Raw genomic sequence first — 23,613 nt, 5'->3', positions numbered from 1 at the left:
TATCACATGCAGAAAGAGTGTTGTGCTTACCAGGCACTTTTGTTCTTCTGGCAGATGCACCGGTGAAGCTATACCGCGAAACAGTTCTAATCACTGAGGACCGGAACCTGTGCGTGAAAGCCCTGACACACAATGTGCCCGTACGGGACCTGCCAGCCTTCCTCCGTTGGGCCAACATTTCGTGAGGGCAGCGTATGAGAGAGAGAAACGCCTCTCTGCCACAACACAAACGAGCAATGCAGTGAAGTCTGCGCCAGAACTACCTGAAGGATATCGCTACCTCCAACCCCACTCTGAACAACAGCCCTCGGGTGCACCCTTCCTTCCAGCTCTGCAAGCACAGGTCTATCAGGCTGGCCAGCTAAACCGTAAAGCACATCGCTGACTGAAACCCAGGAAGACAGGGCGCCTAGTTTTGCTTCCGCTAGAGCGCCCCTTTAAGGAGATGATGCAATGTCTGTTATAACATTTTTGAGGGGGGTTGGCAAGAGGAGAAATTAACTCTCGGCTGTTTCACGAGGCACGCACGAGATCTGTGCACAGGCTCATACTAGCTGCAGCAGAATAGCAGCATTTTTTTCCTTGTGCTTCGTTTCTTTTTTTTTCTGCAGTCTCTTGTAGTGCGCCTCCTTGATTGATCGTCATCACCCAGGATGAGAACAGGAGAGCACAGGATCCAGCCACAGACTGCATTCTCTGCTACCGTGTTAACAAAGCTATCTGCAAAAGAGACAGTTTTTGATTTTTGAGAGGCTATCTGTTTCAGTAATAAAGCATGCAAAGGAACAGGAAGGATAGAGTGACTTGACTTTTTGCTACATCACTTTACTGCGCCTATTCTTCACACTTGAATTGATGAAAAGCCGCAGCTGCTGGAAGCGCCTTATGAGTGCTAAGACAACTCCTCGACACGTGACAAGCGCATGCCAACAGTCTTGCAGGAGTAGCACAGTCATAGAGAATCGGGTACACATTCAAAAGGAAGAAATTTGTGTGAAGCAAGTGGTAAAGCCCCATGGTAAATGTAATTGTACTATATTTTTGCCACTGGTGAATGAAGATCTAAGGTCTGGTTGTGCTGCAGAAGAACCATGTTTGTATGTTTTCCGAGAACACAATGGCAGTATGGTCATGTAAACTCACTGTGGTCGTATGTTCAGAACCAGTTGATTGTGACGACAGTTTTGGGCCCGGTGGGCAAGAATGCTTTGTCGGGAATGCACCTTTTCCTCTATATCTCGCTCACTCTTAGATCACTACAGGGAACCACGAATACCTTGACATCTTTGAGGCGGTTTCCTAGGATTTCAAGAATGCATTTGTCAGAAGATAACATAGTGCAAACTTGTAGCATATCTAAGAGCAATGCAACATAGCCGTAGACTGCATTAAATACCTGTTTGTATTAGCAAGCTTGTTTTTCTTGTGTAATGTTCACTGCATTTTATTACTCTTAACACAGTACAGGTTTTATTTCTTCAGTATAAATTCCAGAGGCTGCATGTACAGCATTTTACCTGTGCGTAAATTTACATGCAGTTGTAAAAAGCTTCCCTCAGCAGACAGTAAGCAGACATTGTCAATTTACTGTAGTAAAATGTCTCAGGCGAGTGTCTCTCCTTTGTCTTTTGAAAGCTTACTGTTACTTGCACACAGCTGTGTAACCATAGGTAAAGTTACCCATGTGTAAAATGCTTCATGCAAGCTGTTTCTGGTCTCCAGCTGAAATCTCGTTCAGTGATATTCTGTATGGTATTAATATTAGCTCTGTGATTTTTTTTTTCTCACTTGAATAAAGCAAGGTGTTCTGGGCCACGGTTCCCATTCATTTATGGCAGGCTTATTGTGGTGTGTGTGATTTTGATTCTTGCGTACATATAAACTGGGTGAGAAAACAAAAAGAGCAAAAGGTGTGTCTGTAAGTATTTTATTGAAAAATGGAATTCATTGTGTACATGTTCCTCTTTTGCACCCCCAAGGTGCCATATTTCAGTTTAATTTGACTGGTGGTGTGTTAAGTGTGCAGTCATGTTGAGGTTGTGATACAACTCGTGTTCACATGTGCTCTATGTGAAAGCGAATAGCTTTTTTGTGTCTGTGTTTTCATCATATCATGCCACGTCTTACTACCTCCATTTTTCTTTTTTTTGGTTGTTGCTAGCTTTTGTGCGTTTTTTCTCGGGTGATGTGGTGACATTGTCTTGCCCCACTCTACCAGATGGATGGATTCTTGCTTCTTTTTTTTTTTTTTAGCTTCAATTTTTTTCTGCTTCAAAAAGCTTTTTTTTTTTAGCATCAGTTTTTTTCTGTTTGTGTTTTGTATTGTGCTTTTCATTACTTTTCATTGTGTGAAATACACATTGTAAACATTTGCTATGTCATGAACATTTCATGTAGTACACAACTATGCGAGTTCTGTAGCTGTGCATAAAATTTGGCGAGCATTGTGGTAGTTACACAGTGGTACGAATACAAGAAGCGGCTGTAGCTGCAGCAATTGCGCTACTTGCATTTCGCTGTGTCAATTTGAGACAAGGGTTTTGTGATTAACCGCACGCAGCTGTCAAGTCATCAGATTATTGTTTTTTTACGCTGTGGTTATGTTTGTAGGAGTAATGGCATGACATTGGTCTGAAAATATTTGAAATAAACTTGTCTTTTGCAGCTGTTTATGTGCGGTGGTCTTGGGCATGCGGTTGTTAAGAGGTAGCAATTGCAAGGTGACAGCACATGCTTTTACTGATTGCCATTTTTTTGTTATATGCATGTTAAAGCTGGAGTTCGGTCTAGGTTTGACTTCCACAGTGCTCGCAGTTGTGCTTCTTCATCTCGTTCACATTTCTTCATGTTCTTTATTTCTCTTCCTCATTGCTTGTTCAAAAGAAGTTCACTACTACACAATGTTTCACTTTGATACTCATGCTTGGGATACTGGCTCCAAGTCGGCAGTGCTGCTGGTACAAAGTGGTTATGGGAAACAAGATTCATTCCCATCACTGCTGGTGGTGGTATGTGTAACGGGAACACCTCGGAAACCAGTAACTGGTGTTCTTATTGTCTAGAGGCAGGTGTATTGGTGTCCTCGTTGTTGTCGGTGTTCCGAGTGGTGCTTCTATTGTTCGCCTCTACCGAATGGCCAGAGTTGCAGAAACCCAAGCTTACCTACATTTGATGCGGCACTTTTTGCAATCCATGTGCGACTTTGTACACCCCTCGAATGCGGCCCTCTGTCTTGCAATAACAGCAGGAAAACTGTACTAAAGCTTCATGCTTTTTGGACCATCCCAGATGCCTTGTAGACATTGTTATTTTACTCACTCCCAATAATATGGGCAAAAAGTCTATCAGCACTGATGGAACAATTAACCATTTGTTCCCTTTTCACAAAGATATACATATATATACAAATAAAGGTTGTCTAAATTCCAAAGGTGATGTGCATGCACTAAATGATGACGTGGTCTCTAATTTTCATGCTGCAATGCCTTGTGGAAACCTGAAAACAGTGCTTTAGTGCTGCAAGTTCATAATAAAATCCACAAAGTGAAGACAGCATATCCACACTGGCAACCTTTTTTTGTATAGCAGCCTGTAAGTATTGCAGTTGCATACACTTGAGTGTAGCTGCTAAAAGAAAATGTGGGACATTGTCTCTGCAATACCACTACCATAATCTCGGTAATCACTGAAGTGTGCTAGCCTTTATGCAGTCTATTTTGGTGTTGATTTGAATTGTGGAGCTTCATTTGTTATTGTGTTGCTTTTGGTGTCCTCTCTCATCATGCTCGGCGCAGAGTACAAGGCATGTTTCCACCCTGCTTGTGAACCAACCTTTTTAGCGGTACAGTGTCTCCCGACTTAATGTCGTTCCATGTTTTGTTGGCCATTTTCTTTCTTTAAGGGCTACATGTTGCCTTACTTTACCTCCTGCCACACTCACAATGTGAGTGAGACTCGTGTTTTAATTCCTGGTTACACATTTCAATGCTGCCATTAGTTCTCTCTTTCTCTTTGTGAGTATGTGCATGTGAGTCCTGTCACAGTGAAATCCAAGCACGTTTAGGTCGTATGTGATGGTCATTAAAAACAGTTTCTATTACAACCTTTGCCTATATTTGTCTTGCCTACATTTGAAGAAGATTGTGTCCTTTTGCTTCCTGTCTCTATTTCTGAAATCTGCTACATACAATCCATTAATTCCATGCATTTTCTGTATTATTCCTTTAAAAGGTTGAATTGATATGGAACCTTTATGAATGCCATAGGTGTTGTACAGGAAATATGTCGAATGACCGTACTCTCTACGTGCAAAGGGTGGATGATTGCATTAATATACCGTCACGGCTGCAGTGTGCGACAGTCTGTACAAATTATTGCAATAACAATGCGGTGAAACCTCGCTATAACGAAGGTGAAGGGGAAGCCGCGATTATGTGTATCCATCAGTCATAACGGTTGTCCATTCTCACGGCCGACATTGACCCGCCAATGCAAGGATGTGTTGTTAATTGATGCTGCGTAGACCACTGCAAAAGCCTCCTACGCGACACCGAAGCACGGCGAAAGAATTTTCTTTTTGTCGCGTGTGTGTGTGTGTGTGTGTGTGTGTTTTTTTTTGCGATCTGTAATGCAGCTATCGACGCCAAACCATCCTCTCCGTCGACGTATGCGTGCTCGAGCAGCGGCGTAACGGTTTTAGCAGTGAGCGTTTCGTTATCGTGACGGTGGGACGCTGCAAGCCTTTCATTTTGTACAACGGCTGGCGCCTTACGCAAGCAGGCGCTTAAAAACGATAAGAACATATCGTTACGCTAGGGGGGTTTTTGATGGGCGTTGGGCTTTGAATCGAAGGCTGGTAGCGGCCGCTGGCACGTTCTGTAGAAACGCTGATAAGGTGAGGGATCGCCCGCCGAGTAGGAGTAATCTGTAACGGTCCATTTCATTTTGTATCGTTCGTCGCGATTGAGTGCCTCATCCAGGCGATTATGGCGGCGCAGCTTTGTTGGCCAATGAGGAAGCGCGAAGAACGGAACGTTAAATGGGTTGTTATAAAATGGCCGAGGGCTGATAGCTTCGTGTGCGTTGTGTTCTAGCCGCTCACTTCGCGTTGAAGCAAAAGACGAGTGCCCGCGGTCATCGAGTGACATACAGTGTTTGCCTGTGCGCGCGTGACGCCTTGCTTGTTAATTATTGCAAGTTTATACGGCCGATAAGACTAATATCCTTACTTCATATAGCCGTTTAATTTGCTATGGCAATCGATGCTTCACCTTTCGAGTGAGTCTGCGAATTTTTGTAACTACACTGGTAGGTACAGCTGTACGCAGAAAAGCCTCCCACTGTAAGCACAATCATTGTACTCTGGCTGGAAACCGCTAAAGAATGAAAATTATGCAACAAAAAATCGTCTAAGTAAAAAAAAAAAAAGAAAAGCGAATGACGAAGGACAAACTTCAGAAGTATTGAGGCACGGTAGTAATAATACTTAAAAAAAAAGAGAGGAAATCTTAATGCAGAAGTTTCTCTGCAGTCAAGGTAAACATGTATGCGCAAGCACTTCGAAATTAATTAAAGAGCATCGTCATTGCCTCTCGGCGGGAGTGACTCATGAATCGGGCCGGTGCTGATAACGCTCGATTAGGATGCATGTCGCAAGTCAGTGGTGGTTGGAGGGGGCTGGGGACTTTCACTGCCCATACAAATCGCCGATGCGAGGGAGCGTGGTCTCACGGAACTGAGTTGCGCCGGTGCTCGCGTCACCGCAGACAACACTAGTATGTTTGATCGGTTTATATATCTATTGTGATCCGGCCCTCGTATTACCGCGACGTATGTGCCGGTTGACGTGGCTCTGTTCTCAACGGAACGACGCAATAAAAACATGCTATACCTAAATATTCGAACGTGCTTGGCTAAGTATGGCTGATCATGTCCGGCAACCATCCTCAATTTTGATGAGGAAAAGTTCTGTTTTGCTGCCCGAATGCCGAGTACAATGAAATAAACGCTATAGTTTTACAGAATAAAATAAATATCGTCGCTAGGCCTCCTCCGGTTCACTTCAAAGCTAAAGCTGACGGCGCTTCGGAATGAATCACTGACGCTCCCAAGCCGCAATATTTTCTTACCGTTGTTGTCGCTCTTCGCAATAATTATAATAAGTGCGACATGCGCTTCGAGTGGCCAGTTGTTTACCTCTGTAGGCAGAGCACGCGTATGTGCGAGCAGACGACGCAGCATGGTTTTGAGTCACTATTTTTGTGACCCACGGGACCAAGCCGTGTTGCGTTTCCTCTCCTACGACGTCATAGCATCACCCGAAGCCCAGAAACCGAAATCGCTCGGTAAAATAAGGCTATTATTAAATTATTTATCGGGTATGTATAAATCCCGCGGTGTGTATCGTGCTTCCTGAAGCAGTAAGCAACACTCGACTCAAAGAACGCATGAACGAAAATTTTCATTTCTATACCCCTTTAGGCACTCCCCATACGTGGGCCGATCCCGAAGATGGTGCAATGCCGGGCCGACCCGCGGCGGAGGTGAAGCAGCCGTTAAGCACTCCCCATGCGTGGCCGATCCCGAAGGTAGTGCAATGCCGGGCCGACCCGCGGCGGAGGTGAAGCAGCCGTTAAGCACTCCCCATGCGTGGGCCGATCCCGAAGGTAGTGCAATGCTGGGCCGACCCGCGGTGGAGGTGAAGCAGCCGTTAAGCACTCCCCATGCGTGGGCCGATCCCGAAGGTAGTGCAATGCCGGCCGACCCGCGGCGGAGACGCAATTCGCCATTAAGGGGCCCACATTGTTACGTATTCGACGGCTAGACGCCGAGGGAGGCAGGACGATCGGCCCAAGGAACAGACGACCCACGCAGCGCAAGGAAAACAATGACATTTATTCTTTCAGCGACGCGCTCTTTGAGCGCTAAGCATCCAATCAGGGGGGTGGCAAAATAAAGAAGGATATCGCGGCAAGTGGGCCAATCTCATCTGCAGATTCCAACGTAGAATGCGACCAGCACCGCGAATGTTACAACATACACAGCTTCGCTAGTCAGCCTTCTTCAGAGAGTGGAAGGGCACTGAGTGTTTTTCTCTCTCAACTTTCGTATCCATTTTCCCTTTCCAGAGTACAGGGTAGCCAAACGGAGATATCCTCTAGTTAACCTCCCTGTCTTTCCTTCCTTGGCTTTTATCTCACTTACTGAAATGTCAAAAAAGAGCGATACAGAAGAAAGGGGGAAAAGCAGGGAGGGTAACCAGAGGGGCAGATCCGGTTCTGAAATGCCAAGATTGTACATGCAGGTAAAGTGCGGACCGACTCCCAGGTCTTCATTCTGGGGACAGTTATCATATTTGCCAATGCCTCCGCCCCGTTGTCAGATTAAACGCCGCACGCAACAGCCGCGTCACATCAGGGATGACCTTTGCGCCCATCCTCTCTTGCATGCGTAGTTATGCGAACGACAATTAAAATTTGGAGTCGGATATCTCGGAGCACAGACACGCTAGTACAATTCTTCCAACAGATACTGCCTGTATATAGATCTGTAGAAACACGACTGCGTCTAACTTTGCAGTACAAACATACCCACTAACTGCAGTGAGCATGAAGTTGATTAGTCAATTTTAGTTATTTGGGTTGCTGACAGCCATAATTATCATTTCACTTTGTGCCCCCTGTTACGTCCCAACACCACCAAGGGTGTTAATTGACCATTTGGCACATGTCAAACCATCGCACCTCCTAACCAGACGTTAGCGCGGCGTGGACAACGACTAAAAGCGCTCCCCCCCCCCCCCCCCCCCCTATTACCTAGAAACAGAAGAAAAGGATGATTGACAGGGAACCCGGTCAACGAATGGATAAGCGCTCCTAATTAGAGGAGTCAAATCACCACCCGTCCCTCGGCACTTATCCAGCCGTCGAGACAGAATGCAAACAGGCTGCTGCAAGATTCCACGAAATGCCCTCAGGCGACGCTTGACCTTGCTGACTGAACGAAGGACGGGGTGGGCAACGACGAACGGACCAGGTGTCGCCGGATGATTTCTTTTTGCCATGAATTCCAAACCAGTTTCTTCGAGGCGGAGTTGCCTGGGCGTGGTATTGCAACGGAGTCGACCATGGTTATTTGCTGCTGGACAGTCTTGAGATTCCCTAATTGACTCGCCTAGGGAATACGAGGAGATTAAAAGCCGATACTTTTCGAGTGAGGACAGAGGGTCCTGATGTGAACTGAGACGTTAACTTGCACCTGCATGGAGTGGGCTTCCTCACTGGAGCCGTGCAACTAAGCTAAATAAATCCCTTTTCCTTCATTTTCTACAACTTGATGTCGTAGTACAATGAGCTTGGTCGATTCCATGCCCAGAACGCCAGCCTAGCCGCAACACCGCCCTGACCACATTACTCATTTGCACAGGTGGTCTTCGCGTGCCTCTCAGTGCCTAAATTTAACAAAACCATAACGCTTAATTTTGTGTGTGTTCCGAAGAACGGTGAAAGGGGTACGAAATTCACTCGTACCTAGCTATCCCTTTCGTGAATTATTATATTGCCTACATTTGACTAGAACACTCGCAAAAGCACTAAAAAGCGTGATGTAAGCTTTTCGCAGGCTGTATCCGTTTTATATGCGGATTTACAATGCTCACACCAAATGCCGAGTCCTGTAGATAATATGGTCTGCCATAACTAATAAATAAAAAAAGAAGAGCTTTGAGTCTTGCAAAGTTCTGCATGTGAAATTTGCAAGCGAGAAACGGTACATGTCGCACACAGGTGACACATTTGGGTTTACTCTGGGTAGAAAGCTCAGCAGTCACATGCTCTCCGATTTCGGTTAACTTTTGCAGGACGTTCTTACTGCCCCTTTTCTGCTGACGTAATCGCCCGCTCGGTGTAAAGGTTCAAATCAGAGCCGCCATTTTGTAGGGACGCCTTTTTCGATGCTAATGCATTTCGCGTTCGTGAGTGGCCGCGATCGACGCTCCCGCCCAGGACGGAGCGTCGCCTGACCACTGCGGAAGGACATGCGCATCGGCGCTGTGTCGTTCTGTCCATGCGTTCCGCCTGTTCACGCGTTTTGCGCCATACTATTCCAGCCGACGCGTCCACTGGCATGCATCTAGAGGTCACGGAGAAAAGGGAAAACAGCACTGCAGGGGAAGCCGACTTCCAGTAGCATGGAAGTGGTCCGCAAGAGCGCTGTTTCTTTAACTTCAAGTTCCGTTTCAAAACACACTTTTTATTAATCGAGAACGTTATCCAATGACATTGAGTATCGAAAAGATGGTAGACAAGGGGGACGAGCACTGGGGAAAGGCGCTCGAGCACACGGGCAGCCAGCCGTGCTTGCCGATGGCTGCGGCGCGCCAGAGAGCGTGGGCGGGACTCGACGGGGGCGCGTGCGACAGTCCCGCGAATATGCTTCCGACGGTTGTGCCGATGAAGCTGCGCGCCCCGCGGCGGGCCACAACCTCGCACACGAGCCTCGACACGCAGGTGTTGGAGTCTAGAAAGCCGACGGCCCTGTACAGGGCGTTGTCGAACCGCTGGGGCAAACCGACGTCACCTTGGTCGTGGTGGCCGGCGTGGATGTGATGGTGGTGGTGGTGATGATGGTGGGTTCGCTTGCGCCGTAGCTGCGAGGAAAAAGAAGAAAGAGAGAAAGTGAAATTATGAGCCGACGGAGACGCACACACACACACGCACGTGAAGAATGGTCACTATGTTGTGTCTCCCTCGGGCACGTTTCGTTCATTTCATTAATTAATTTCACTTTTCTTTTCCGTGTTTACGCGTCTTTATGGCGAACGGTGAGCACTATTCACATTTATACTAGTAAAGGTAAGCCCCCTCCGCATTTGCATAGTAAAGTTCCCTTGGCACCCCCCCCCCCTTTCCCTGAAATAAAAAAAAAATTCTCGGTACGTGCCTGGTCTCTCTTGCACTTCCGCCGGACGAAAACTGTCCTATTTGACGCGAGATAAGATTTATAACATAAAACAACAAGACGCGCGTTTTTTTATAGAAAAGACGCGAGAATGAAACAACCTGCAGCGACACCGGCTTGAGATTGACTACAGCATATTGGAAAGACGAGTTTCCTGAACTTTTATTGAGCGACGAATTGCCCAAATACAAATTTTAACGTTACACTACAAACCAATCGCTCTTGCAACAGAACTGATTGTTGGTGCTTGCTAAAAGACATGTTTTTTGCCGCAATTGAACACACACAAAAGGAAGACACATAAAGACAACACGGGCGGCACTTCCAACTGATTTAATTTGGGCTGCGAATATGAATATGTGACCCGTGGGTCGCAGCCCAAGTTAAATCAGTTGGAAGTGCCGCCCGTGTTGTCTTTATGTGTCTTCCTACCTACCTACCTCTCATCGCAGAATTAACGAAAATAACACTTCACATAGAAGGATCTACCTGTGTAAACTGATCGTAGAGGTAGAGCTGAACTGCAAATTTCACAGATTTTCGAAAGATTTTCGAAGTAACAGTGATTCCGCTTCGGCGACCTTGTACTCGGCGTGGTGCGACTTGTCCGAGCGGTCCCGCAGTTCTTACGCATTTCCAACTCGTTCGCTTGGCCTGGCTTTCAGTGAACTATAACCATTACGGCATAACTCCTCGATCTCGGGCCGAGCTCAGAGGCAGACCCCTGCATCGCACAAGCCTGGTCGGCACGTCTTCCTTTCGACACAGCGCTATATGACCCCTGCCTGCTTCACTCGCACAACAAAAACAAAAAGAAAAGAAGAAACGGAATGGTTAGCACCGCGATGCTTCAGTTGACTTACCAGAGCTCCGGTTGAGTTGTAAGAGGCGATGGCGGAAGTGTAACTGGCGAGCCGCTCCTGGTTGACGAAGTCTTCTCGACCATCGGCTCCGTTGCCGGCGGTTCTCTTGGTGTCTCTGGCAAACACATGGTTGTCAGCGTCCGTGGCAGCGTCGAATATAGGAGTGCTTCCATTGCCCTTGGCGGCTGGACGGGCGACCGAGGCTGCTGCGCCCAGATGAAGGAACGCGATGACTATCAACGTCGCCGCACGAAACAAGCAGCAAGGCATGGCAGATTGACGGGCCGCCGGAATCATTTCTCGCTTCTTCGGGGTGACGGTGACCTCACGCGCTGGTGTGGCGCGATAGTTAGCCGAGAAGATGGGTGCCACCTGATAACAACGACTCCCAGCGACAGGTCTGAAATTTTGCGCCTGCCGCGGGCCTTTTTAGCTCCTTGAAAACTGGGCGGGGCCAAGAGCAAATAGTGAGCCGAGTGTCAGTGGGCGGGGAACGAGTGTGCCATTGTGGCATTCCTGGAACTCAACAGCTGAACAAAGGTTGCCGAGAGAGATGCTCATGGGAAGGAGGGCCAGACATGTGGGCGGGGCTACGCCTTGGGTGGCGTTGACCGTCGTTGTCAAACCCCCAGTGGCATATCGAGCGAGAGTAGTGGGTGGCTACGAGATAGATGAACAGACGATTAATGCCAGAAAGTTTATGAAAGAGGTACGGGCCTTGTGTGGAAGCGAAGATTAGCTTGTGGGCTTTCGCCCATGACTTGTCAGGCCACTTTGTCGTACCAGTGCTTTGGAAGCGGTCTTAAAGCGAAGCTTTCTTTGCCTCTTCCTTCGAATTTCCCACTGCTGCTGCTGTGGGCTGTAGCAGCAGCAAAGGAACGGTGGCGGAAGAAACTCGTTTTCACCCCACGCGTCGAATGTGCACAATGCCCTCTGGAGTTCCCTGGCCGTCGCCACATTAGCTGCTTGACAGCTGTAATTAGGCGTGACTCCCCTCAGAAGCAGTGCAGAAGCTGCAGCGCTCCTCTTTCTACTAACGTGCGAGGCCGGAGGGGACGCACATAAAACTGTAGAGAGGAGAAGGAGGAGAAGAGGCAGTTCCCATATAAGAGAGGGGGGAGGTAACGTGAGAAGGCAAAGAAACCTCACTGCTATACGACAGCGGTAAGCTATAAACAGGATAAGCTTAAGTTCGAGGTACGGTACAGTATGTTGCTGCTATTTCTGAGAAAAAAAAAAGCCATGCAAAATGTCGAGCGGGCAACTCACGCAGGGCGTGCAGAAGCAGAGACACATCAATTAAGGCACTGCAGGGTCCAGGAGACACTACGGAAGCGGTCGACCGTCAAATCAACACTTCTGTGCCCACCTCGTTATCTCTGCTGCCAATGCATTGCTAGAGGTCGTGGATGTAATCCCAATCGCGGCAGCCGCATTTCGACGGGGGCCAAATAGAAAACGCACGTGCACGTAGATTTTGGGACACGTTAAAGAACATCACGGTGTCAAGATTAATCCGGAGTCCGCAACTACGGCTTGCCTCATAATCCGAGTGTGGTTTTCACACGCACAGCCCCATAATCCAATTCAAGTTTAATACTATTGCCACAGTGCCATGTGAGGAAATAACAATGCTCAACCCTCTCAGAGGTTATCAAATATGGCGCACAACAATGCCTCAAATAAACACCTCTCCCTGACTGATCTGTGCACTACGCAGACAAACAGCGGTGGTGCACGCAAGTTAACGTTTAACATCAACTCACCACTCTCGTGTTAGCCTAAACGTTGAAGAAATTAAGCGCTTGCGGTCAACATCACCGTCAATTATTGTCAATGAAAGCATCCAGATCGGGAAGCTTCGCTTACATCGATTCCCACAGTGCGTGGGATCTGCATAATTGTTTTGAACTCTCTCGCCGATCCGCCTATTGCAACTGCAAATCTGGACAGTGTGCATGGGTTCAGAGAAAATGAATGAGGGGAAAAAAGGGCATTGCATTGGTAAAGAACGGCGCAGAAGTGGGCTAAAAAAAATTAAATTATAGGGTTTTACGTGCCAAAACCACTTTCTGATTATGAGGCACGCCGTAGCGGAGGACTCCGGAAATTTTGACCACCTGGGGTTCTTTAACGTGCATCTAAATCTAAGTACACGGGTGTTTTTGCATTTCGCCCCCATCGAAATGCGGCCGCCGTGGCCGGGATTCGATCCCGCGACCTCGCGCTCAGCAGCCCAACATCATAGCCACTGAGCAACCACGGCGGCTGGACTCAAGCGTTTTTCTGCTGCATATCACCCCGACTTTCTTCCCTGTTATTCCTTTATTCTCTCGCTCTCTCTTTCTTACAGAAGCCAATCTCAACGTTCTAGCACGAAAAAGAAAATTAAATCTGTGGGCGTTACGTGTCAAAACCACGATTTAATAACGAGGCACGCCGTATTTTGACATGGGATTCTTTAACGGGCACCCAATGCACGGTACACAGGTGTTACCCGCCGTGCATGCCATAATGGATTTGGCGTTGCGCTGCTAAGCCTGAGCGCGGGATCGAATTCCGGCCGTGGTGGTTGCATTCCGATAGCGGTGAAATGCAAGAAACGCCCGTGCACCGCCGTGAATTTGACCACGTGAACCCCACGTGGTCAAAATTAATCCGCTGTCCCGCACCTACGGCGTGCCTCGTAATCGCGTAGTGGTTTGGTATTCGTAAAACACCAGAATTCTTTTTTTTTTCTTTTTTGGACGGGCGTTCTTTTCGCATTTTACCGCCATCGAAATGCAGCGCGGCGGCCGGGATTTCAATCCGCGACCTCGTGCTTAGTAGGGCATGCGCCACAGCCGCTATGCCACCACGACGGATCCCTCCTCCTGCCATGGCCGACGTGCTTGCCGCGTTCTTTTGTCCGTATATAGTGTATCCATTCTTGCCCCGTGCTTGCACGGCCAAACGTACATATAAATCACTGGCTTCCCATCTCAATAAACCATACCGCGCTGTGGCGATAAAAAAGAAAGAGAAGAAGAAAGACAACAAAATGGCGAAAGCCCTGGACCGTAGAGGAAGTACGGACCTTCTTTTTTTTTTTTTTCTCTCGTCAGGTTCAAGATTGCGTGTCAAGTACAACGAGCTTCATCGCGTCTCTTAATTTTCGCGCCGCCGTTAATGACCTCGGCCGGTGCGGTGGCAAGGCCGGCCGAGGCAACGCGTGGCAACGATATGTGTATCATAGCGTGTTTTCCTTTTTTTTTTTTTGACAACCGTACCTGACAGTATACATGTATATACCTAGCACGTGACGGCACTGTATACGCAGCATTATTCGTAGCGGATTGAGATCGGTGTTCCTCGTTCGTCAACCGCGGGGCCTAAAAACCAACGTGATTTAAACCAGCCTACCGTATTCACAAGTGCTGTACAAGTATCTACAAAGTATGCTAGCGTTAGCTCCCACTTAAACGGGAACATGGCGTTCAACAAAAGTGCCAGTATGGGGGCTTGTTTTGTGAGTCTTGCCGAGTTGGCGTGGAGTCTGGACCAACGCGTGGACGTGAACACAAGAATAAGGAACGAGACACGCAATGCGCTTACATCGAACAATGAAATTTCATTTTCGCATCCACCCGCCTTGGTAGCGTAATTGTTGGCCCTGGCATTGCGATGCTGGGCTCAAGCTTGCGAGTTTGATTTCGTCGGCGACGGCCTCCGCTCGATAAAGGCGAAATGCAAAAGAAAAATAAGGGGAAGAAGAAATGCTTGTGTACTCATATTTGGGAGCACGTTAGAGAACCCCATATGACCAAGATCAATCCGGAGTCTCCCACTACGACGTTCCTCATAACCAGATCGTTGTTTTTGGTACGTAAAACTCCAAAATTTATGTACTCCAATTGTTTGCATCCATTATGCTTATGGCTTAGCGAGGTGCGTCACTAAAGTAACAATAGTAATAATAACGCTAGAACATGAGTCAATACAACCGCATGAGCGATGACACTGAATGAAAAAAAAAAAACGCTTTTTATAAACCTGGAAAAAAAGAAACAATAACCGTCCAACAACACATTTCCCGTCATCTACGCGTATACATGTTTCCAGCCACGTGCAGACATTTATGTTCCATAAAGAAGTGTGATATTGATGAGTTGCCGGTGCAGAGATCAGCACTGACGTGTAATTTCTGCATGCGCGAATCAGAAATTAAAACTTCGCTATCGGCAGCAGCACGCTTCCGCGAGTGTCGTTGAATGCTGAACCTCAAAAATGCACTTTTCGTGTTTTACATAGTGTGCCTAAATAAAGGCCGCCCTGTTAAATAAATAATCGAGTTGGCGTGGGAGCCACGTGGCTAGCACGTTCCTGGCTTTGCCTCCTTACGGGCTGTTAACCCGTCCGACCACGTGGCATATGTAACTAAATAAAACACACACGCGCGCACGATTGCTAAAATCGAGTTATTCCCGGAACGCGCACGTTCCGTCTCGCGTCATTGTCGGAAGTGAGAAATTTCCAATACGAATCGCGAATACTCACTACTATACGATTCGAAAATTCTGCTCCCACGTCGGGAAACACGTGGGAGCGGGCCGCTGCGTGCTGGTGCACGTTCCGGCGGCCTTCAATAAAGTTTTCCGTTCAATTCGTTATTCGAAGTCGTCGACTATTCGTTTCTTTCGCATATATGAGGGACAAAAAACACTAAACGAACTAACATTAACACAGCGATGGATGTGAGGGCAATTCCGCGAATCAATTTCGAGGCATACAGAATAGCTGCGGTTGTTGCGTGCGGGCGCCAGTTCCTGCAGGAGCGAACACACGTGGCAAATAACTTAAGTTCTGTAATTTCCAGACATTCAGCAAGAATGGCTAGCTTTTAGGCGAGCTATGTACGGATTTCTTCCGATTTATTATTTGACCAGACTCGGCATGTTTGTAGTCCTCTAAAGGGATGATCGGTGCAGTAGCGTCATGCTTCTTGACTACAGTGAACGCAACACTGTACGCGCGTCTGGTAACACGCTATTTCCTTGATTTATTTGTGTCATTGCCATGGTGCTCCACATAATTGAAAATATTTGTTTATCATTTACAGGCTATTCAGTTGTCCGTGCTTGTAATTATGAACGGTACTGCACGCGTAGAGTATCGTTCATAACAAGCCTGATTTCCTTCTTTTTTTTTTTAATCTTAAAGCGAGGCTTTCTTTGCCTTTTCCTTGGACTTTCCCACTGCTGCTGCTGCTACTGTTGTCTGGCACACCTCGTCGTGGCTTGGTTCAGAGCGTCTGCATACATGAGACAAGCTCGGAAGGAGGGAAAGGCCACGTGAGGAACTCGTTTGACCTTTGCACCGCGTCGAATGTGCCTGATACCCTCTGGATCTCCCAGGGCGTCGCCCTTTTAGCTTCCTGACAGATGTAATTATCCGTGACCCCCCGAAAAGCATTGCAGAAATTGCAGAGCTTAGATCTCTACTAACTTGCAAGTCCAGAGGGAAGCTATAGAATGGTAGAGCGGAGGGGATAGAGGAAGCAGGGAATTCGCTCGCAGTTTTCACACAGAATGGGGGGGGGGGGGGGGGATAAGGAAAAGACGACGCGAGAACTCAAGGACACGCTACCACTGTAGACGCGACATCGGTTGCGGGCAGACGGGACAAATTTAAGTTCAAGGTACGGCGTGGTGCGTGTCGGCTATTTCGGGAAAATAAGCACCATGCAAATCTGTCAAGCGGGCAACTTACGCAGGGAGTGCAGAAGCAGAGCTGCATTCAAGCGCACCGTAGGGTCTATAGGCGACACTACGGAAGCGGTCGCACGTCAAATCAACGGGTTCGATCTCGAACCGCGGCAGCCGCATTTCGACGGGGGCGAAATAATAAACGCTCGTGCACTTAGAATTAGGGACATGTTAACCGCGTAGAACCCCGTGATTCAATGGAGATTTAATTCTTCGGTCACAATGGCACGTGAGGCAATGAATGTTCTTTACCCTATCAGAGGTTATGAAGTATGGCCCACAACAATGCCTGAATCAAACACTTCCCCCTGTGTGTTCTGTGCACTACGCAGACAAACGGCAGCGTTGCACGCAAAGTAATATGTAACATCAACTCGCCACTCTCGTGTTGGACTAAACGTTCAAGAAATTAAGCGTCCGCCGTCAGCGCCACCGCTAATTATTGTCAGTCAAAGCAAACAGCACAAAAAGTTTCGCTTACATCGATTCCCACAGTGCGTGGGATCTGCAAAATTTTTATTTAGCGGGCGGACTCCACGCAGGCGTTACATCCCATGCTTTTCTAGAAATGATACGATTGTTCGATTCGACGATTTCAATATTAGGTATGACGCTTTAGTCATATCCTTTAGTACTGGAGGAAAATAACGTCACGTGATTGCATCACGAGACGGTGATGCAAAATCAGAAGTCTTGCTTTCGCGCTGACGGCTTCCTGTTAGGTTCGGTTATCTTAACCGGATGAAGCCAACGTCGGTGCAAATATAACGCCACAAAATATTGTGAATATGTGCCGCGCAATTTAAGCGGAGTCCACTCCTGTTTCCCACCAGTTCCAGCACGTGGAGCGCCATTTTGCCTCCGGCTGAAGCCCGCAAGCGCCTCGTGCTGGCTTCAGGCTACATGCTTGCGTCTGCGAATCGAGATATAGTTGGCGGAGAAGGCGCTTGCGAAAAAAAAAAAAAAAACGCGAAGAAGAAAAGCCTACATTGTCTACCTACATCCAAACAGATAAATCAATCGGCACTGGTATATAGTGCAAATATGGACGGGGCGACCGCAAAAACACGGCACGCAGGAAGCTGTGTGTATCTGTTTCCGGCGGCATTACGTCCATGTTTTATCATGGACGTACATGGTTCAACATGTTGAGAAGCACTTTCAGTTTAACGCTCTGTATAAAAATTCGGCCAAATTCAATAACTCAAGTTTTATATACGTCGTATAAAAGAAAAAAAAAATGAAAAGCTGTGTTCCGTTTGTGCGCAAGCTACGGCAAGAGGACTCGTGCTTTCTGAGTGACTGATAATTTTAATAATTTGGAGGACTGGGAGATTCTGGGCTTCTTTTAATAATACTAAAAAAGAAAGCTTTAGCTCGGTAACTCCTGTGTAAATACATGGGAACGGAAAAATAGTTTTTCTTGACAACCACTTCACCTATTTTGACAATGTGCGTTGCATTTGAAGGAAGTTAAAATCTAGTAACTATAAAAAGCAAATTTTAAGTTTAGGTGATCAATGTTATAGAACTATACGACGCTGTTTGCTGAACCTTGTAAACCTCGTAAAAGTTAAACAAAAAATCCTATGGTAGTCGCTCTAAGCTTTCTTTCTTTTTTTTTGGTTCTCATAAGTGGTGGAGTGTTGGATTCGACACTTCGCTTATTCTTAGGAAGCATGAAAAAATTAAAGAAATAAACATCTCTGGTATTTTCGAAAGCCAGCAAAGTACCACACGCCGTGGTCGCATTTCATACGCGTTATCAGTGGCACTGTTTCACAAGTTGGGGAGTTGAGCAGCCGCTCTTTGTACTGCGACGTGATTAAGCCTAGCGTACGTGTCGTTCACAGCAGGTTTCAGTACAATGAGCACGGTGCTCATCGCAATACAGTCCCTAAAGTGCAGGGGCTTGTAAAATTCTTAAAAGTACGTATCGTTGACTTGCCACGCGAGCCTGCCTGCCTTTCTGAGAAAGAAAGCACCCGCCTCCCACTTTTACCCCTATACGTCGTCGCCTGTACTCTCTGCTCTCACAGTGACAAGGGACTTAATCTCATTGTTATACGAGGAACCGAGAGTGCATTCTCGGTTCCTCGAAATGCGGAATTCTCGGTTCCTCGAAAGAAATGCGGAAGGTGGCTTGCTGACTGGAATGTGGGGTTCAAACGAAATTTGGAAGGTCAACGAAATATTTTTAAAAAAGCAGAAAAACTAAAGAAAGTGCTCTCAACAGCAACTGTCACGTGGCCGCAGGGGCGAAGGGGTAGACCAAAGCCCCTCTGTACACGTTTTTACCAACCAGCGCGTGGATTGAGGTGCTTTAGGGCAGACTTCAGTAGCATTGCCGTCTGATAATTCTTTTTTTTTAAAGGATGGGTATATGGTTTTAAAAAACGTGCGTTGTAAATACGAACACGAGAGGGGTATAAAGGACAAATACAAGCGACTCTTTCTTTCCTTTTTGTTTCTCTTCTGTCTGCCTGCTTTGCGCCTGATAGCTTCAAGTCACGAATCCTTGTTGATTCACTTATCTTTACTTTATTTCGTTACGAAGGTATGTCCTTCCATGTGGGGTGCTGATTTTGTGTTTCATTTTTTTTTCTCTTTGTGTGTATAAACAAAAACACAGTTTGAAATTAAATTCTGCGGCTTTACTTGCCACACACAACAATACGATTATGAGACACGTCGTAGCGAGGGACTCCGGATCAATTTGGACCATCCGTGGCTCTATAGCTTGCACCCAATGCACGATACACGGGCGTTCTTGTATTTCGCCCCCCCCCCCACCCATAGAAATCGGGACCGAATTTGCGACCAAAGCCCAAAAAGACCAATAACGCGATGACATAACCAAGCGTCGGTAAGTGTTCACAATTACGCAAGCAAAAACGCATTCCTTTTTTTGTTGTTGCTTGATCTGCACACAAAGCTTCGGCTGGATGCTAAGTTTCGTGTGGCTTAAGTAATTTCCAGCGCATTACTTCATTGAAGTCGCATTTGATACTCGCATGTACTTCATTAAGTCAGACTTACTGGGATACTCTGCGTCTTATTATTTTATATCTAATTTACAATAATTCTAATATTGCATCGTATTTTAGGGTTCGTCGACCTTTCGCTTGGAAGCCTGTTCAGGCATTTTCGAATTGCACACTACCGTTTTAGTGCGTATCTCCCGTCGAAAAGCACTGAGAGCTGCGACTGTCATTCCTAAGCGCACGGAGCTTCGTGATAATCGGTGTTATCCGCGGCTTCTTAGATTTTGTTCTTTTCCGTTTGATGTTTTCAGCAGATTGTGTTATAATGTGTAAATAGTGCCAACAACGATGATTGCAAGCAACGAACTATTTCTAAGGTATTTTTCTTCGTGCACATCCGACTATTCGTTTCAGAGCGCTCTGAGAGTGCCAAGAAAGTCGTGAAAGACACTTCGAACCCAATGTTACGAGACTGAGTGGTTCAGGGGATTTTCAGTGTGTAGGTGTTTCGCAGTACATATAGGTGAGTGGTGACGTATAGCACGTGCTGCTAAACCTCACAAATAGCTCATTTTGTTCCACGAGCGATCGCCTTCCAACGGACCAACGCGTGAGAACGCATGAAAGGATTGCGTCGATTCGTATGCGTGGTAGCGTTATCCCTAAGATTTACACCACCACTTTGAAAATTAGGCGCTCGGGGCGTAGTGATACCGAAAATCTCCCTATTAGCGACTGAGAAATCACAGAAGCGACTTCATTACGATAACATGCCATAAACTGCTTTCAGCACGCCAAGGCAAGAAGATTTATACGAGGAAAGACAAAGAAGTAGGCTTCAGCTATGTATGATCTAAATGGCCACGTTGCCGAGGCCAGCTCACATAAAAAACATGCTGATCACGAGCAAACAAAGGTGCTTTAATCTGTGCGTGTAAACACTTATCAACGCTTGTCGTAGGGTATGGACGTTCGTCCATACTCTACGACATCCAGGTGGCAGGGTGAAGCTTGCGTTCCATGTTTAGTAGGACTACTTTTTCTTTCTTTTTTTTTTCTGCACCCAACTTAGGTCAACGGGTGACTCGTATGAAAGCCGGAAGCCCTTCAAATTGCAGGCTGCCTTCGGCACTTTACAAGTATAGTTAAGGGGAAGGCAGGTACGCTATCGCGCAGATAAGAAAAAAAAACATACGAGATGACCCTTCCAGCCCCCACCCCCCAATGTGACCACGTGGTTAGCTGAGACCACGTGGCTGCCTCTACAAAGAACAGGTGTCTCGGTCCTCATGAAAAGCGTATGACTAATGAGGGAGAGAAGTGACTTTCTTTAGCGCAAGAAATGTAAAATTTAGCGCTAAAAGTATGTGTGTATAGCATATATACACATGCTTATGACACATGTTTGCGATACAGTTTAATCCCCTCTAGTCGCTTCGCAGTTAGCGCGTTACATATGCGTGCTTTCAATGTTTTTTGGAAGAACTATAGATCACGCTAAAAAATTTGCCAGACAGTCACTTTCTGCTCCTTTAGAGACGTTTTATGTGGTGCTTACAACATTTCTCCGCTGCCCTGGAAGAACCAAAGATAGCATCCTTTTCTTGGAAGAACAGGAGAGCCAGGTTACGGGTAATGTGCACCGAAAATTCGAAGTGTGTTGGTTAATTAGATATTTAAAAAAAAATTATGCAGATACCACGCACTGTGGGAATCAATGTAAGCGAACCTTTCTGTGCAGTCTGCTTTGATTGACGAAATTAGTGGTGACGTTGGCGGTGGACGTTTTTTTTTTCTTTAACGTTCAGTCCAACACGAGAGTGGTGAGTTGATGTTAAATATTACTTTGCGTGCACCGCTGCTGTCTTGAATCTTGAATTGTAGCACTCGTCCTGTCTGCTTCTAGTCTCTGCCTGTGTCACTTCGCGCTACAATTCAAGATCATGTTTGTACAATGTTAAAAAAAAACGGAACATCCCACATAAATCACATTTCGAGAAAACACGGGGCATCTTATGTGTGATGCATGCGATGTTTCAAGAGCTCAACTAATTACGGGCTCTGGAAAAATCATTCGTTAGGTAAGTGCTTGAAAGCTTCGCAATGTTTCCCACAGTACTACCACGTGGGTGTGAGATCGAGTGCAAGTTTGGAAGAAACGGGGGACATGTTGGTGTGATGGGCGGTGAAAGGTGAGCGTTTTGGATTAAATACTAAATTTGCAGATAGTTACTCAATACTGTTTTCCTTCCTCTTGCCAGGCGCTGTATCCTTGCATGTCTATTTTACCCTTTGCCACTTGGCATCGGACCTCTGTTCAATGGCTGGGTCGAAATGCGCTAGTATATCAGGCATGGTGAGTGGTAAGCTGAGAAAAAAGCGGCAGGTCGAGTCAGAACCCTATGTAAAAGGCACGGCTTTCTTGAGCAGATCAGTAAACGGCCACGCTGCAGAATATCTTAAGAACAGTCGGAAGTAGGGACACAGTCCCACAAGGCTCCGGACGTTATTGGCTGACTTGGACACAAGAAAAGAAGTCACAGCACCATTTATTTTCCGGGTCCGCTTCCATACTTGAGACGTCAACAAGCGGCAATGAACCGTACTCTGTCGACTGCCGAAGTCCTCAGATGCTCAGGCAATCTTTTCTGAATGAATATTCACACGCGCACCACACACGAATTACAATACACTGAACCATTGTAGTAGGGAGTAACAGTTGTAGTAACAGTTGTAATAGGGAGTCTCGGTACAACAGCCGAGAGACATGGCATTCAGTCACCCTAAGTGGTACGAGTGAGAGAGGAACCCGGCTGCATACAAGGACTTACACATAACGCGTCTCTGCGGCGGCAATACGGTGTGCCGCTACATTGCATCAATACTATAGTATTGAAGCCTTACCGTCAACATATCAATAGCATTAACGTCAACGTTCATCGTGAGATAGGTATTTGTTGGAATTTTTTAGAGGTAAAAAGGGGAAAGTGGTGAGTTCATGAAAAGTTGACCTGCGAAGGCTGACTGCTTGTCGTAATGCTCACTCCTAGTCTATATTCTTCCTTCACAATGCCGGCTAAAAGCTAGCATTCCCTGATTGCAGTACAAGCCTGTTATCAGCGCCAAGCAACTCAACCCCATGCGAACGGCGTAGTTCGCTACAAAGTTACGACGCTGTGACTTCTTGCGGAAAAGGTGCTTCGGTGAGATCTTGGTTCTGGCACGTGAAACCCAATAATTCAATTTTTTTACTCGCCATGTAAGCAAGAGTGCAAAAGGACTATAAGACAATCGGAGTGACTGCAGAATTCTGCAGTAAATCCTTTTCTTCGTTTTTACGGTCTTTCTATTTCATTTTGTTGTTGTCGTTGTTATTATTATTGCCTCTGTTGCGCATAGCAAGCGATGCAGCATTTTCGTTTTCTTCTTTCATCTTTGCGGAAAGGTTCCCCGCTCCTCTTCGTAGTTTACGTTAACCTTCCTTGTTACAGGATAATCATTAGGTACTTTTGCTACGACCACGACTTTAACTCCAAACCGCGTATGTGGGCCCGGAACTACCAAAACGAAACGCGCCATTATATCTTAGTTTGAAAAGAGAGGCCAGAAGCTTGCCCCGCTGGCATGACATCACGTGGCTTGCTGACTGCATGGATATTTGCACGCTCGATCCGGGCACGAGCTGCGCGTTTCGCTCGCGATAAATTCGTTCCATGTCTGCCATCGGAACCTGGCTGCCAGATACCAGCGCTCCCAAAGCTTCGCTTGTCCCATCAGAACCTGGCCAGCTTCAAGGCATGGTAACTTTCGCTACACCAATGCGCTACAGGAAAAGCAAGTTGAAGCCCAGGCTGTCGTTCGGCTCGACAAGCGGCGGTCCCAGTAGCTTGACGTTGAACATCAAGGTAAACCTTCCGGTACACTTCGCCCGTCTCAGGATGCAGCTGAAACCTGACGTATTTGCAAACGCGATAGAAGCACCTGCATCCAAGCGCTTTTCAAAAGTTGACATTCCGACGGCTCCAGGTGCAACTCGGAGTGACAAGTGCAAAGCTCGATCATCGC

General features: G+C 46.8%; 2 protein-coding genes across 2 annotated transcripts in view; one reads left to right on the top strand and one right to left on the bottom strand.

Annotated features, from left to right (window-relative positions):
• Positions 1–4,102, top strand: part of LOC126545895 (telomerase-binding protein EST1A-like) — a 100,465-nt gene extending 96,363 nt beyond the window's left edge. Inside the window, exon 19 of the mRNA XM_050193939.3 lies at positions 55–4,102. Coding sequence (XP_050049896.2) covers positions 55–185 — 131 coding nt within the window. The 3' untranslated portion in view covers positions 186–4,102. The remainder of the gene's footprint in view (positions 1–54) is intronic.
• A 5,136-nt stretch (positions 4,103–9,238) lies between these two features.
• On the bottom strand, positions 9,239–11,401 carry LOC126545923 (uncharacterized). Its single transcript, XM_050193976.3, has 2 exons — positions 10,821–11,401; positions 9,239–9,646 (listed from the first exon to the last, which is right to left on the bottom strand). Exons 1-2 carry the CDS (start codon positions 11,115–11,117, stop codon positions 9,266–9,268), a joined length of 678 nt encoding a protein of 225 aa, XP_050049933.2. The 5' UTR covers positions 11,118–11,401; the 3' UTR covers positions 9,239–9,265.
• Positions 11,402–23,613: the final 12,212 nt, after the last annotated feature.

This window comes from Dermacentor andersoni, chromosome 3 (genome assembly GCF_023375885.2).
Source record: "Dermacentor andersoni chromosome 3, qqDerAnde1_hic_scaffold, whole genome shotgun sequence".
Lineage (NCBI taxonomy): Eukaryota > Metazoa > Arthropoda > Arachnida > Ixodida > Ixodidae > Dermacentor > Dermacentor andersoni.
Note: the sequence above shows the minus strand (reverse complement) of the source record. Positions and strands in the feature narration are given on the sequence as shown.